Source organism: Sebastes fasciatus, chromosome 18, assembly GCF_043250625.1.
Source record: "Sebastes fasciatus isolate fSebFas1 chromosome 18, fSebFas1.pri, whole genome shotgun sequence".
Lineage (NCBI taxonomy): Eukaryota > Metazoa > Chordata > Actinopteri > Perciformes > Sebastidae > Sebastes > Sebastes fasciatus.
In genome coordinates this window covers 29,269,615-29,286,797 of record NC_133812.1, presented here as the reverse complement: position 1 = coordinate 29,286,797, position 17,183 = coordinate 29,269,615, and the positions used below count along the sequence as shown (strand labels likewise).

Genomic DNA, 17,183 nt, shown 5'->3' with positions numbered 1-17,183 from the left:
GAAAGCTGTGCGAAAGCTCAGAAAATGGACCTTGTTCCGGCAAAAAAATGTCACTTTTCACTGCGTAATAATCTGGATGGGTTTCAGAAAGTGTTCATGACAAAAACAACGGTTAAAAAAAATATATTGATGTGCATGTTTTTGTGCCCAAAAAGAGTCAAATTTGTCAGAATCAGTCTTTATAGTCTAATTTGTTATAATTATATATCCTTGTCAGGTTGTTAAATCTGTAAAAGAAAATACCAGAAAAAATACCCAAGACATGACCATGGTGTCCTCGATGTCTGGACCCGACCAGCCTCTAAATGCCACAGAAAGAATTCATCCTTTTTAACACGATGCATCAGATCTCATTTTACAGCCCAAACTTTAAGACGACCTTGGACCTCAGCCAACGCTTCATTCAGAATTAAATCATTTCTTAGACCTAAAAAATGCTTTGAGCACAAGAGAATGATTCTACAGCAGCAGAGAAAACCAGAAACACAGCGGTATTAAAGAAGAACATTATGACCAAACAGTTCTACAGGAAAATGTCCTTAATATCCTTCCATCCAAAGTTCCTTCGACACCTAGAAATCATCGACTCAAAGAGCTGTCTAAATGATAACTTCATTATCAGAGTACAAAGTACGTTGAGGGGTTCGTACCTGCGGTGTCTGGCGTACTTCCCGCTGACGTGACCGCTGCCATCACAGCCCGGCGTGGGACAGCTGAGGAGGAAACACACACATGGTCAGGACACAAAGAAAGAACGTAACATAAGTACAGAAAACACATCACAAACATCACTACAGAACACGTGATAAACGTCACTAACATAGCTTACAAAATAAAACACCTTGTCCTGGTTGATGTTCCCTTCCCGCCCACCATCAGCAGTCTCCCTCTCTTTTTATTCTACGTCACTAGCGCTCAGTGTAGCATATTTACGCAGGTGTCTATTATTTTTTTATATTATCATTTCATATTTTTCAGGCACCATAGACATACAGGAGTTCTGAACAACAACAATTTAACCAACGTTCTCAATCCAACCCAATCTCACAGGACGGCGCATAAATAGCACGACATTACAAATACATCCGGCGTGTCAAGCCGACGCATTTTAGGCTTTTCGCGTGTCATTTGTACGCCACGCAACAAAACTACGGTAACGTCCGCAGTTAAACATCATGCTTGGGCTTAAAATAAGTACGTAAACTAAGTAAAATATGAACGTAAACAATGTAACACAAGTACGGAAAACAAGTCACAAATGTCACAAAAAAAAAGTCACAAACGTAACTTACGAAATAAAACACCGGCCTTGAACACCGGTCTCCTGGTTTAAAGTCCTGTGTTTGTTGGACCCATCCACCATCACTTTTTATTCTACATCACTAGCTGTAAGTGTAATATATTTAGGTGGATGCGTTTACATTGCAGTCAGTCCAGACTACATGGCGTACACATGACACGCCAAAAGCAAGAACGGCGTTCTAAATGCACGCTTTTTCCTTATGCTTTATCGTGTCATTCAGACAGCCTGTTGAAGCGTCGGGCCGCTGACGTGGCGTCGGTATTTGACGAGTTGGGATGTGTTAACCCTGACCATGAACCAACACCAACGCTGCCTCTTGTGTTGCTGTTTTCAGTCTTCCAGACTTCCTGTTAGCCTGAGGTTAATAAATATGAGACGAGGTTAAACGGGTCTTTCTGTAGTCCAGGTTGCAGATGAGCGTGATGCTATAGAGATGTGAGTGAAGTGGAGGAAGCGTCTCATTCAGCAGCAGGTTGAAGTGTTTCTGTCTGGATGTTGTTGTTGTTGTTGATGTTTCTGTATCGCGGCTGCAGTCGGCAGCAGATTCCTCCAGAGCTCTGAGTCACTCCGCTGCAGCGTTCAGGCCGCTCTGCCCCGAAGACACGCAGACTGCCAGCCGACGCACGCCGCCTGGCTTCAGGGACTCCACACCCACGACCTCTGACCCCCCCCACACACACTGCAGAGCTCCACCCACCTCCACCCAACATCACCTGATCCACACACCCCGTTACTGCAGGCTAAAACCAGAGCTGCACCGAGATACTGTACATGGGAGGATTTATAACATCACGAGTGCAGGGAGAGGGAGAGGAGGAGGAGGAAGATAAGGAAGGAGATGAAGGAGATGAGAAAGAGGAGAAAGAGGAGAAAGGCAAGGAGGTAAAGGAGGAAGAGGATGAGGTAAAAGAGGATAACTACAAGGAATATAGAAGGAGGAGGAGGACGAAGAAGAGGAGAAGAAATAGAAGCAGGGGGAGAAAGAAGGAGAAGAGGAGAGAGCCAAAGTATCGTAGAAAGAGGGGAAAGAACAGGAGGAAGAGGAGAGGAAGAAAAAACATGATGAGAGGGAGAGGAGGAAAAAAGGAGGAAGAAGAACAGGAGGAAGAGATATGATCAGGAGAGAGAGAGAGAGAGAGAGAGAGAGAGAGAAGGAAAAAGAAGGAAGATCAAAAGAAGACATGATGAGAAGGAGAGAGAGGAGGAAGAACAGGAGGAAGAGGAGAAGGGAGGGTGAAAAGACATGATGAGGTGAGAGAGAGAGGAGGAAGAGCAAGAGGAAGAGGAAAGAAAGAAAAGACAATTTGAGGAGAGAGAGAGGAGGAAAAGTGAGGAAGAGGAGGCGGTTCGTTCAAGGTGAGGCGGCTCATCAATCAGTCAGGAAGCAGAGACTGATTGGGTTGTATTGATCCCAACACAGCTGCGTGCGTGCGTGCGTGCGTGCGTGCGTGCGTGCTTGCGTGTGTGCGTGTCAAAAAGACTTTCCAGTCATGCGTAAAATGCCCAGAATGCCTCAGTGCAACGTTTAAACCCTCCTCTCACTCTTCCTCTTCCTCTTCCTCTTCCTCTTCCTCTTCCTCTTCCTCTTCCTCTTCCTCTTCCTCTTCCTCATCAGTCTCCTCTGTGGAGGGAAACTTCCTCTCGTTTCCAAAGCAACTGAATATTTGTCAGTCAGGAAGTTTCAGACTCCAGAGTTGTTTTTCTTCATCTTCATCTGTTTCACTTATTGAAGTCAACATCAGCGCAGAGAAGAGACTTTGACTCACTTCTCTAAAGTGAGGAAGGCAGCGTCTGAACGCTCCGGAGCTACTGAAGCTCAAACTTGATTCACCTCAAATTGAGTGTGTTGCAGTATCTCCCTCTTTAGCCCCTCAGCCAGCAGGACAAACATCACTTAAAGTTAAAGTTTCCCACTGAGCTGACAGATGTGATGAGTTTATTTAGCAATTAACATTTAAATCATGGAGGACTTTTAATACCGCGACCACATGTCTTCTTTCCCCTTAAATCTACCACAAAGACAAATTAATTTATATGTTTATCCCTCGGATTAGTCAGATTAGTCAGATTAGTCAGATTAGTCAGATTAGTCGTGACTGGGATGGAAACAAAGTAAAACTGATGAAAAGTTTTCAATGACAGCTCGTGGCATGCTTATAGCATATAGCTTATAGCTGCTGGGTGCTGCTGGGTGCTGCTGGGTGCTGGGTGCTGGGTGCTACTGGGTGCTGGGTGCTACTGGGTGCTGGGTGTTGCTGGGTGCTGGGTGCTGCTGGGTGCTGGGTTCTGGGTGTTGCTGGGTGCTGGGTGCTGCTGGGTGCTGGGTGCTGCTGGGTGCTGCTGGGTGCTGCTGGGTGTTGGGTGCTGCTGGGTGCTGGGTGCTGCTGGGTGCTGCTGGGTGCTGCTGGGTGTTGGGTGCTGCTGGGTGCTGGGTGCTGCTGGGTGCTGCTGGGTGCTGCTGGGTGCTGGGTGCTGCTGGGTGCTGGGTGATGGGTGCTGCTGGGTGCTGGGTGCTGGGGTGCTGCTGGGTGCTGCTGGGTGCTGGGGTGCTGCTGGGTGCTGCTGGGTGCTGCTGGGTGCTGCTGGGTGCTGCTGGGTGCTGCTGGGTGCTGCTGGGTGCTGGGTGCTGCTGGGTGCTGGGTGCTGGGTGATGGGTGCTGCTGGGTGATGCTGGGTGCTGGGTGCTAGTGGGTGCTGCCCATCACATTTAAATTGTGGGTGAATCATGCTGAGCTGCTCGGGGTGCGCACGGCGCAGACAGGACATGTTGTTTACAGTAAAGCGTTGACCTGGATCCGACTGAGTTCAACCGTAATCTGCTGCACACACCGATATTTGTCAGTTTTACTAAATGAGATTAAGTGAAGCAGAAACACACACAGGTAGCGGTGATATTCAGCATTTACTGTCAGCAGCTGCTGCCGCTGCGTTTCTCCAGTCAGGACGCAAAATGTAGTAAATCATGAAAACGAGATGAATTATTGGTGGAATTAGACTGAAAGTGGAAACCGTGGGGAAACGTATTAACGCGCTATACTGGATGACGGTATGCCTTCGAGCTCAGCTCCCTCTTCGGCTCAAAATCTGGTATCACTTCTGCAATTTCTGCATCAATCCACCAATAAATATCAAGCAAATCCATCGTTTTGGAGAGTACCACGGTTTCAAACGTGAATGTGAACTAGGACTAAACCAGCGGTCAGCAACCTGCGTCTCTGTAGCGCCTCTCCAGCGGCTCCCTGGGGACTTTTAGGCTGTTTTTTTGTTTACATTTACATTTTTATTTATCATTGTTGTAGGTCTCTGGTAAGACGGAGTATTAGGGCCACATTGAGGGAAAAAAAATAAATCTGATATTACGAGAATAAAATCATAATATTATAAAGTAGTAATTTTACGTGTTATTTTCTTTTTTTTCTCATAATGTTACAACTTTTTGTAGTAAAGTTATGACTTTATTCTCGTAATATGACTTTTTTACTCATAAAGTTATGACTTTATTCTGTAAATCTCAGATGTGTTTTCCCTCAATGTGGCCCTAATACTCCGTAGTACATTGTCTCTTTGGCCCTCACTGCATTAGACTGATATACTATATACTTAGACTATAAACTGTGTTACCTTCATCACAATGATCACATGTTTTGCGGCTCCAGACAGATTTATTTTTTTGCCTAAAATGTCTCTTTTGATAGTAAAGGCTGCTGACTGCTGGACTAAACAGAACTCTATCATCTGCATAAAAGCAAATATTTAATCCAGTGGTGTCTTTGTAGGTTGCTATACTTTAACTTCTAGCCTATTTATTTTACTTTAAATACATGTTTCTGACATTTCCAATGCACAGCATCTTTTTATTTCGCAGTGTTGCTGCTCTCAGGACTCCTACGTCTTTCTTATTGTTTCCTTTTCCCTCCTTTTCCTTGTGCCTCCTCGTCTCCTCACGCCTCGATCCTCTGGCTTGTGACCCAGAAATCAATCAGTTCAATCAATATAATAAAATATCTAAAGATTATAATATATATATATGTGTGTGTGTTAAATAAAAATATGAGATCCGTACATTCTTGTCATATTATTCCACGTTGTGAATTGAATTAAAAGTAAATATATACGTTGTTGTTAACACTGTTCTGCTCATCTGAGATAATATAACACATTAACACTGGACAGCTGATGCAGCTGTGACACACGTCATATTTAATTGACGTCGCTTTAAAATGACGGCTCTGAGGAAACGATGTCTCGTTCGTTAAAAGCCTGTTGCCTTGACTCCTCTCTGCTCGCATCTCCCTGTGGGCGGGATGAAGACATGAGGAGAGGAGGCAAGAAAAGGAATCAAGGATGTACAAACTGGGGGCCCAGTGTCATTGTTTTCAGACAGTTTTTCCTTGTTTACAAAGTTTAATAATGTGCCTTCATATTTGTAGTTATGTAATTAGCTATTAAGCTCACAGTTTATGGAACGACAAGGGACACTTAGTCCCTGAGTTTGTCCTCAAGACAACGCTTCTCTCCGGCCTTGATGCCTTTTGTTTACTGGGTTACTTACAGTATGTTGCTTTAAAGGCTACAGTCACGGTAAAAAAAAAGTCTCTAGTGTGCAATAAATACCACAGATTACATGAAACATCGTAACATGTCTGCAGTTTTCTCTGCAAAATGTGCTCTGATACATACGGTGCATATGTTAGGTAATAAATCCCCACGCCCGGAGGTTTGGCCAAACTACAATAAAAGTCACAAAAATAATCTGTGACAAGGTGCAACCTTTGAGAAGCAGAGGTTTACCTACCTGAATAACTCCTGTGTCACTGCTTCCACGGTGGCTTCAGACAAGAGACAAAACAAAAAGATTCATGTTATAACTTCAACAATCTGCAGCGAATCAGTGATAAACTTTTAATAATATATATTATATTTGTTGTACATGGCGTTTCACACAATGTGGATTAGTATTAAGACAATATGTGTTCAATATGATGTTCGTTCAACATTATCAAGAAAAGTTAAGAGGGCGCTATGCTATGCTGTTTATGCAGATCGGAATCAGCTTGATTGTCCAGAGGTCTGTAATATGAAGCAGGATTTGGCGTTAGCGAGGTAACTTCAGGGTTTAACCCTTTAGTTTTTTTCCGTCCTACGAAGGTGGATCACTTCTTACCGGGGTAGATCGCCATGGTAACTGATGCTGGGTAGATCGCCATGGTAACTGAGAGATCAACTGGTATAAAAGCAACGCCTACTGACCAATCAGAGCTCGGTGTGCAGATCGTATGCTAATATTACACAAATACAAAGAAGTTACCATCATAATCAGACTAAAAACAACACAGTTTAAACTGACAGATGCAGGAAGGACAGCTGGATTTATGCTGCGGGTGTTCACCTCTTTAAATTATATTTTTATATTTATTTTTGTTTACTTGGTCTTGAGTCCGTTTCCCACCGCCGGAGACGGGACGCAGCTGAATGAAGGTTGAAATAGTCACACACGCCATGATGTTGTTAATGGGCATAATGAAGTGCAATCCATTCAACCATAACACATCTAAAAGCTATTTATATCTAGACGACTATATCTGACTTTTGAGTGTTCCGTTAAATTAATTAAGTATGTTAATTTACGCATTCACACATCGGGAGTTTTTTCTTTCACCAGCTGTTCTTCCTGCATTTGGCAGCTTCAGCTGTGTTACTGTTAGTCTGATTAAGAGTTTAACTTCTTCGTATTTGTCTAATATAGTTTACTCTTCCTTTGTAAAATGTGCCGCTCTGCCTATCTGCAGTCTGTAGACTAGTCCATGTCAGTGATTGGTCAGATGCTGTAAACACCGCCCCGTTCATGTGAACGCGCTCACAGCCAGACTGAGAAACCCTGGGTTGATTTACAGATTTGATAACCAGCGTCGTAGGACCGCTAAGCGTGATCTCGTTTGTTAGGGTTAGTTAAACCAGGTAAGGATAAGACAAGTTCATCATACCCAGGGTGGGTAGGAACTGGCTTCGTAGTAAGGCGTCCGGTATGAGTAGTAGACCTACACACATACTGTCGGCTACCAGCAGTCTGACTCTGGTTGTTTTTCTCTCATTGTACGATGGAAATAGCTAAAAACAAGGTCAACAAAGCTGAACAAGAGTGTGGAAAGAAGATAAATGTAAATGTCAGGTGCCTGTAACATTCCCTCTGATGATGATGATGATGATGAAGGCTTGTAGGATTTTAAACTGTGGTGCATGGCCTATTTTGGTGTCCGTCTGCCTTTCAGAATCTTCTAAGTAGATGTTTGGTGTTGGACGGGACAGGCCCACCTCATTTTCTCTGTGATTTCTGCCTACGCCACTGCTAGCAGCGGTGTTCTCACGACTCGAACGCCAAGCATATCGTGTACACGACTTCCTGTGTCGTAACCACGAGTTTACGACGTCCAGCATTAGAACAGAAAGCATATAAACAGGTTCATACCTCTGACTCCTTTGGATCGTGTGCGATGGCGTTTTTTAACCGCATTCACCTCCATCTGAAGAGGACAAGTCAACACAGAACGTGTCACATGATTAAATGTGTTTACCACCGATAGGAGATCCCTTCTGACACAAACACCAGCTGGTTGTGACCTTTACCTGGTCAAAGCTCGGGGGTCCTGTAGCTGGAGAGTCTTTGTACCAATCAGAGTTTCAGAAGCCGTCTTCCAGAGTCATGATCTGCAAAAACAATAAAACACAGAAACGTCGTCAGGTTCCCGTCGCAGCTCTTTATTCTGCTTATGTTTCCTTGAGCAAGACGCTGAACCCTGGCCTGCTCTCCTCCTGTGTGCAGCTTCTGAACATTTTTGTCTCTGTGAAATATATAAATATAATATTTTAATGGCATTTCAACACCGGAGAGACTCCTGCCAAATACCATTTGCAAATTCTTTGGGGTGGATATTTTAAAATGTGACATGTCATTTCATTCAGGATTTACAGACTGAAAAGATTTACAGCATTTCATTCACTCAGTCAATTAGGTGTTTCTTTGGAGAGGTTTTACAGAGTCGCTGCTAAAAACATTTTAGTGACCCGCAGCATAGACGGCAAATAACCCATAATAAGGCCAACAACATGGATAAAAGAAATCCTTTACAGCATTTATCTTACTCCTGAAAGGACGGGTTGCTTCAAAGGACGAGACGTCTTCGTACAGAGAACGAGAAGATTTGAAACTTACGACTAGTAGAATCACATTTCATTTAATTTTTAGTACCAGACTCCAAATACAGTCAGACATTTGAGCTATAGAGTTTCATTTTAGGAATTCATAATGCTGCAAACACTCCCAACAAAAAAAAATAATGTGAATAACAATAATTAATACAGTTGTGAAGTGAAGGGATGGACTTTGGACATCCAGGTTTCTAAAAATAAAATAATCTTCTTATATATTTTTTTGTGACGCTCAGCACAACTTTGAATATATTTTTTGTGCGTTTTCCTACGAATGTTCAGCAACAAGTGACGCACATGTCAACTTCTGCTTTTCACGATTATGTTAAATACACGCTAACTGATATAAGATAAGATACGATAAGATAGAACTTCATTAATTCTGAAGGAAATTCTTGTGCCAGAGATTGCTCAAAAATTACAACAAGTTCAAGTGTATAAAATAAAAAGTACTATTTCTAGCACCAGTGCCTAATAGAATAACAATAAAGTAAGATACATTTAGTAAAATGAGTAAATAAGATAAGTTAAAAAACATTTCAAAAGGAGTTAAAGTTAAAAAAACAGAAAAGAAGTAACATTGCACATGATGAACAGTGATATTGCACATGAGAATGGAAAAAGTAGTATTGCACATGATATTTATATTATTGTTGTTCTCAGTGTGTCCGGTGTTTTCAGCCGTCCTTCCTGCAGAAGAAGGAGGAGTTATATAGTCTGATGCCCACCGGTAGGAAACACCTCCTGTGGCGTTCTGTGGTGCATGTATTGTAGAATATAGAGCAGGGGTCAGCAACCTTTACTATCAAAAGTCTGGAGCCGCAAAACATGTGATAATTGTGATGAAGGTAACACAGTTTATAGTCTAAGTATATAGTATATCAGTCTAATGCAGTGAGGGCCAAAGAGACAATGTACTACGGAGTATTAGGGCCACACTGAGGGAAAACACATCTGAGATTTACACAATAAAGTCAGAATACTACGAGAAAAAAAGAAAATAACACGTAAAATCACTACTTTATAATATTATGACTTTATTCCTCAATGTGGCCCTAATACTCCGTCATACCGTCGTACCATAGACCTACAACAATGATAAATAAAGATGAAAATGTAAACACAAAACATTTATTAATTTCAAGTAATTATTTTATAAATCCACAGAGAGCCACTGGAGAGAGGCTGAAGAGCTGCAGGTTGCTGACCCCTGATATAGACGAATTATAGTGCATAGTGAGTATAGCTATGAACAGTGTGTGAGAACAACCTGCTTCAGAACATAAAGGAAACAGTAGAGAAACATCTTTGCTTCTTTGTACCAGGTTAGATGAGCTCTGCAGATGAACCCTACTTGCTATAAATGTGTCTGAGACTATTCCCTCGTGTTCACTCAGCAGTAAATTGAGATTTTGGACACTTGTTAATCATCGTCATCATTAAGACCACTGTAATGTTAATACATTACATTACTGTAATGTTAATACATTACAGATGCCAAATAAAACCACTGCATTTTTTTGGCTCTTTTTCAAAATTTTAAATAACACAAAAATCTCCCGAGATCTCTGTTGGGAGCGTTTCGTTGCCAACGGCAACATAAAAGAGACACTGAAACAACGGTTTGATGATGAAGACGTGAACACAGCCGCTCTGCTCTCTCCTCAGCTGCAGTGCAGCTTGGGTAGCTCTGGGGGGGGGGGGGTCTGCAGCGTTAATATAAATGTAAATCTGGACAGCCTCGCCTGAACCCTCAGCCTACTACCCATTATGTTGCCACGGCGTACCGAGGACGGGTGCATCTGAGGCCGCCACTCCACTGAGCGGGCTCCAACGCAACTTACATCAAACATAGTCTTTCTCTCCCTCCACTGCCAAGAGAGGAAAAAATCCTCCACCTCCCTGGAAACTATACGACTGAGTGGGCTGCACACTTAATGGGTGTGTGTGTGTGATGCAGTGTGTGCATGCATGTACATGTGTGTGTGTGTGTGTGTGTGTGTGTGTGTGTGTGCGTGCAGAGGATGGACTAACCTCACCAGTGTGTACACGTATGTGTGTCATCACTAATGTGTGTCCATAGGCTGTGTCCTTGTTCTGCCTCTGTACATGTGTGTGTGTGTGTGTGTGTGTGTGTGTGTGTGTGTGTGTGCATTCTTGTTCTTCTATCTTTGTGAGGACCAATGCCAGTTTTAGAGCGTCACTGTGAGGACCTTTTGGATTGTCAGGACATTTATGTAAAATGACTTGCAAAGTGAGGACATTATTGGAGAGTCAGGACCTTTTTGTTTAATGAAAAAAAGTGAGATTTTTTTTGGCGGGGGAGGGCCACGAGATTTTACAAAGTGAGGACCTTTTCGGAAAGTGAGGACATTTGTAGAAGAGTACAGTCATATTTGCAAAATAAGAAAATTTTTGCAAAGTGGGGACATTTTGTCCGGTCCTCGAGGGGTTAAAACTTGGTTTCGGTGCTAGGGAGTCCTCACAAGTATAAAAGTACAACCACATGTGTGTGGGTGTACATAATACATCTATATATAATAACGTATAATACTACTGTGTATTACTATTATGCTCATTTTTAAGTTTTTTACAGAAGTTATTTAATTTATTTTTGGTGTTATGGAAGACTAACCTGAATTATTAAAGCAAAAAAATAAAAGAACAAGCTGGAGTAGTCAGTGCGTGCGTGCGTGCGTGCGTGCGTGCGTGCGTGCGTGCGTGCGTGTGTCACAGTGTCCTATATGGCTGGGTTGGCGCTGTGTGAAGAGGAGCTTCCTGCTGTTTAGTATTCAGTCCGACACTCTGCCTGTCTGGTACAATATGATGCAGAGCTCCCCTATACACACACACACTCACACACACACACACACACACACACACACACACACACACACACGCACGCACACTCACGCACACACACACACACACACAGACATGTAGACTAACAGAACAGCGCAGAGCTTCACCCACTTTGCCATAGAAGTATATAGAACACTCTGTACCTGTGTGATTTCTCTCTCTAGAACTGAAGCCTGGTGGCTGCAGCGCCCCCTGTAGCCCAAAACTAACACAACACTTCACACACATTTTTTCTTTCTGCTCTAACTGATCATTTAATAAACACATAATGAGTAAGTGAACGATGATGTACAACAAAGTGTACAGATGCCCTCAGATGGAGTTTCATCAGAGAGTATTATTATGTATAAAGAGTGTGTGTCTTCAGTTTAACTCACTTTATTAGATACGTTTCACCCGTCAGTTAGTTCTTAGTTTAGTTTATTTGGGTTGCTTTCATCTTGTACAACTCATAATATAAAAAATTATAAAAACATCAATAAGTCATTACTTTTGAAGTAGTGACAAACCAAGTTTAACATAACTTCAGTGCAGATTCAGCAGCCCAGTTGCATGAAAAGGCGTATGAATGACACAATAATGGGCAAGGCGTTTAGCGCGCAATAAGAACGCCGTTCTTGCTTTTGGCGTGTCGAGTGTACGCCATGTAGTCTGTACTGACTGCAATGTAAACGCATCCGCGTGAATGTGCTACGCTCAGAGCTAGTGACGTGGAATAAAAAGTGATGGGGGATGGGTCCAACAAACACAGGACTTACAACCAGGAGACCGGCGTTCAAAACCGGTGTTTTGTTTTCTAAGTTACGTTTGTGATGTTTTTTTTGTGAGGTTCGTGACAGGTGTTTTGGGTACGTTTGTGACTTGTTTTCCGTACTTGTGTTACGTTGTTTCCGTTCATATTTTACTTAGTTTACGTACTTATTTTAGTTTTCCCTAAACCTAAGTGAGTGGTTCTGTTGCAATAACCTTACTGTGGCCATTACCACAGTTTTGTTGCGTGGCGTACAAATGACACACGAAAAGCCTCAAATTCGTCGTCATGACACGCCGGATGTCCTTGTAATGTTGTGCTGGATTGAGAACGCCGGTTAAATTGTTGTTGGTCAGAACTCCTGTATGTCTATGGTGCCTGAAAAATATCAAATATTAATATTAAAAAAATAATAGACACCTGCCAGCCAATCAAGTATTTACGCCCCCTCCAAGAGATGAAGGTTTCTTTTGTAAATGTGGATTTTTTTCGGTCTCAAAGACACTAGTCTGAAATTGGTTTTGACACAGGCTTTTGGAATCATTATGACTTAATTATGAGATAAAATTAATATTTTCGTAGCACAGTTTGTGCGACCTCCACGCAATGGATCTGAAAGTGCTGTCTAGTAATTTAGCTTGCATGACACCTTCTGATAATAAACCAACAAAACCAATCCATGATTTCTTGCACTGTTATCTCATTAAATATATCAAAATATATGAACTATAAAAAGTGAAGTAATTCTTTGTGGCCTGGGTGCGTGACGTTAACTATGCAGATCATGTGGTTTTTGGAAAGAGACGCTCAAAGAATTTCGGGATGAAATAAAAATGAAAATGACTTCATGGTGCAGAGATTTGCAGATCTTGCCTTCTGTTAAATTTTGGAGCAGTTTGTTAAGCTGGATTTGGGTGATTTGCAGCAGAAAAGACTTCTAGCCGTCTATTAAAAGAGGGCTGAACAGTTTTATATGACAATACATCGATATGTAGGAAGGCCTACAGGATCTCCTGGACACATTTCTTGGCAATAACTGGCAAAAAAGGTGATACACTTAAGTGTTTTTGCACATTTACAAGTGTTTGTTTACTTCCACCTAAAACACAGGTTAGTCTATAAAGTCATTCCCAGCCAATTATCAGATCAGATCGGATAACATAAATGACCCAACAACCTGTGGGACTCAATTACACACTTAAAAATGTTTTAAAATGCTTGTATGTCACAACTCCCTGAAAATGTTCCAGTTTCATGCCTGCAGAGCCGACGACACAAACACTCCCAGGCAAATGTTTGTGAGCCCAAACACACAAACACATGATGCCAGCCAGGTGAGGTGTGTGTTTGCAGCGGAGCCCGACAGCAGCTCAGTGTTTTATTACAGCAGAGCACTTTTATCAAACCCCAACAAACAGAAACACCTGGTGTGTGATGTGACGCTGCAGTGCACAAACCAAACAACACAAGTGAACAGAGAGAGAGAGGCAGAGGTGCAGAGCTGCTTCAGGTCTGTCTGCACATCAACGTGTGTTATTCTGGACAGAAACTGCGTACACGAGTGACGCATAAAGTGACAAAATGTGTACAGTTTTGAGCCATGGTAGTTAGGGGTGTAACGATACGTTTTTACATCGATACGATACGTATCACTTTCCATTGTTCCGATAAGATTCAAAGACCATATTTGGCTCATCTAGAGCGATACGATACGATTCAATGACTTCAAATCGATACGGTAACTTTTTTTTTGCCAGAAAAACAATCAGAATGAAATAAATACCTGGACAATGCAAGTTTTTCTTCAATCAGAGATAAATTAATTATGGATATAAACAAGTAAACATACTGATTAATGGAAAATACATACCCTTTTATTTGAAAATAATAAAAAAGTGCAACTTCAGGACCCGCTGCTTCAGTTCTCAGATACAAGGCAGTGCAATATTTAACAAAACAAATAAAATAAACCAACTTCTATTCAAGTTAAATGAACAGTTGTTTAACCCGCTGCTTCTGTTCTCATTTTCAAAGCAAAAGGTAGAGCAATAATATTGGTGTCTCAGTAGGTGCGTGGAATGATTGGTCGTGTTGCCATTGTATTTTATCTGGACTTTGCATATTCTGCAAGCAGCGAGTGATTTATCGAGGACATCTCCCGTTTTTGCAAAAGCCAAAATGTTTCCACACGCTGGATCACAAACACGGCTTGAAAATCTCTCGCTCGTCTGGCTCTTCCTCGCCATCAGCCTGCTTCGTTTTGTTGTTGTCTTTCGGAGATTGGCGCTGCTGGCGCATGTCGATGACATCATACACAGGGAGAGTGAACCGGAGGAACGTTTAACATTTCTTTACAATTAAAAGTAAAGTAAAGTTTGTCGTGCATAAATACAACGTGTAAATTCTTGATTATTTATGAAGACATGGATGAATCCTAAAGACTTTAGTGATCCATTGACTTTTCATTTAAGCGCCAACTGCAAATCAAAAAGTTTCACTTATCCAGTGTGTTGGAGCCAAAGTGTGTATTTAGCCTGTCGTTTATTATTATTATAATAATTAGTTTAGGCTGCACACGTTCTTTTGGTTATCATCACTTCCGGTAATTGGGACCGGGGTGTGGTTTCACCTGTGTTTACCTGTTCACTTGGACCGTGGGAGTTAGACAAAGAGGGTGAGATAGGCGTGGATATTTTCTGTTGACCGTCACTTCACGTTATTCCAGTTAGCCTAAGTTATTGTTTGTATTACCTTTAATTTAATAAACAGTAAAACACATTTGGACTTTTTGGAACGAGTCACACAGTAAAGAGACGACTTCGACCTCTTAGCGGCTCTTTAATTGATAGTAGTCGCTACGCAGTGAAATAGCTCAACACCTGCTTGATGGATTGGCACCAAATTTGGTACAAACATTCATAATTGCCTCGTGACGAATTCTGCTGCATTCTGATGCATTTCATTTCCTGTGAAGTACAAACGGTTCAGCGGTACAGTCTGTACAGTCGCTGGTGTAAAAACACACAGACACAAAAAGCATCAGCCGCAGCAGCTAAGCCTACGTGGTGTGAAGGCCCCCCCGACTCCCTCCTGTACATCAGCCCCACTCCTGGTTTCCATGGAGACTGGACTGATCGGGTGATTAGCCGCGTCAATTAACCTCTGACCAATCACAGAGAGAGCCCGAGCAGCAGCAGCAGCAGCTGACTGTGATCTGCAGATACGATCACAGCTGAATTCAGACATCCCAACACTGCATGCTAAATAACAATGAGAGCTTATGGGAGTTCTGCATTAGCATGGTAAATTACATTCCTGCACTTGTTTTATAGAGTCAGTCTTAAAGCACTCTGGGTCATGTATTCATTTTCTGTTTAATCTGGAAAATTGTAAAAATAATAATCAAGTTTTTGCGCTTGTTTTCGAGGCCTTGAAAATTTAAAATGACCTAATATTAAACTCTTAGTTCCTCTTTTTTTTGGGATTTCCTCGTTTCTATTTTCCATAACTGGATGGATGCATGTGGCCACTCCACACATGAACTTGGAAAAAGCCCCCTTCAGGATTTACTGGCCATAATGAACCCTGCTTCACTTCATGTTCACCCTCTAAGCCCTGTAAATATGGGAATGTGAGAGGGCCCCGGACACGAACGCACCGCCGGCCTGCTGCTCACCCACCACCGGCTCCATGACCAGGTCTGGGGGTGTCATGTCAGCACTTCAGAAGAGATAAAGTCCTCTTCAGCCCTCAGACTATCTTCTGTCAGAGGATATTCACCTCGTAACGGGAACTCATCTACTGCGAGTTTCTGCACACAGTCGCAATATTTAACGTCTGCAGGCTGAGTTTGTTTTACATCGAATGTTACTCCTTTTCACCTGGTTGAAGGTGTCAGGAAGTTAAAAGATTAATATGTAATCAGACATCAAATCAGTTTATTATGATTCTTCTGACAACGCAGCCTGTTCGCATGAGAATTAATGCCACGATAATGTGCAACTAATTTAGTGTACAATAAGTACGCCTTTCTTGATTTCCGCGTGTCATGTGTACGCTGCGTATCCTGTACTAACTGCAATGTAAACGCATCCACGTCCAACGCGTATAAATGTTATGGTAAGAGTTAGTGAGGTAGTGAGGTCAATCGATTCAAATATTTTATCGCAATTAATTGCATTTGTTGTATCTGTTCTAAATGAACCTTAAAATGGAGATTAGTCAAGTATTTAATCCTCTTATCAACATGGGAGTGGGTTAATATGCTGCTTTATGTAAATGCATGTATATATTTATTATTGTAAATCAATGAACAACACAAATCAATAACAGATATTGATCCAGAAACCCTCACAGGTACTGCATTTAGCATAAAACAATATGCTCACATCATAACATGGCAAACTGCAGCCCAACAGGCAACAACAGCTGTCAGTGTGTCAGTGTGCTGACTTGACTATGACTTGCCCCAAACTGCATGTGATGATCATAAAGTGGGCATGTCTGTAAAGGGGAGACTCGTGGGTACCCATAGAACCCATTTACATTCACTGATCTGGAGGTCAGAGGTCAAGGGACCCCTTTGAACATGGACATGACAGTTTGTCCTCACCAACATTTAGAGTGTTATTTAACCTCCTTTGCGACACCAGTATCTTCACTCTAGCTTTAAAACTGAGCCGCTACAACCTCCGAAAGATCGATTGCGTTAATGCATTAAAGACATTAGTGGCGTTAACGCGTTATTAATGTTAACTCTTTGACAGCCCTAATAAAAAGCAAGAAAGACCACCTATGTTGGGAGGGTGAGGAGGTGAATGAGTCCAACAAACACTGGACTTTTAATCAGGTGACCCGTGTTCGAGGCCAATGTTTTGTTTTGTAAGTTACGTTAGTGACGATTATCACGTTTGTGTTTCCCGTAGTAGTTGTATTACGTTGTTTCCGTACATATATTACTTAGTTTACGTACTTATTTTAAGCCCAACCTTGATGTTTTACCTTAAACCTGAAGGTGGTTTTGTTGCCTAAACCTACCTGACCTAACAGTACCGTGTGTTT

At 42.1% G+C, this 17,183-nt stretch overlaps 1 protein-coding gene across 8 annotated transcripts in view; it reads right to left on the bottom strand.

The window, feature by feature from the left end:
- myt1la (myelin transcription factor 1-like, a) overlaps positions 1-17,183 on the bottom strand; it is a 76,989-nt gene that overhangs the window by 52,509 nt on the left and 7,297 nt on the right. For all 8 annotated transcript variants that reach the window (XM_074616673.1, XM_074616676.1, XM_074616677.1 and 5 more), the window contains exons 2-5: positions 7,928-8,008; positions 7,770-7,824; positions 6,099-6,132; positions 651-713 (exon numbers count right to left, since the gene is read on the bottom strand). In XM_074616673.1, coding sequence (XP_074472774.1) covers positions 651-713; positions 6,099-6,132; positions 7,770-7,824 — 152 coding nt within the window. In that variant the 5' untranslated portion in view covers positions 7,928-8,008. The remainder of the gene's footprint in view (positions 1-650; positions 714-6,098; positions 6,133-7,769; positions 7,825-7,927; positions 8,009-17,183) is intronic.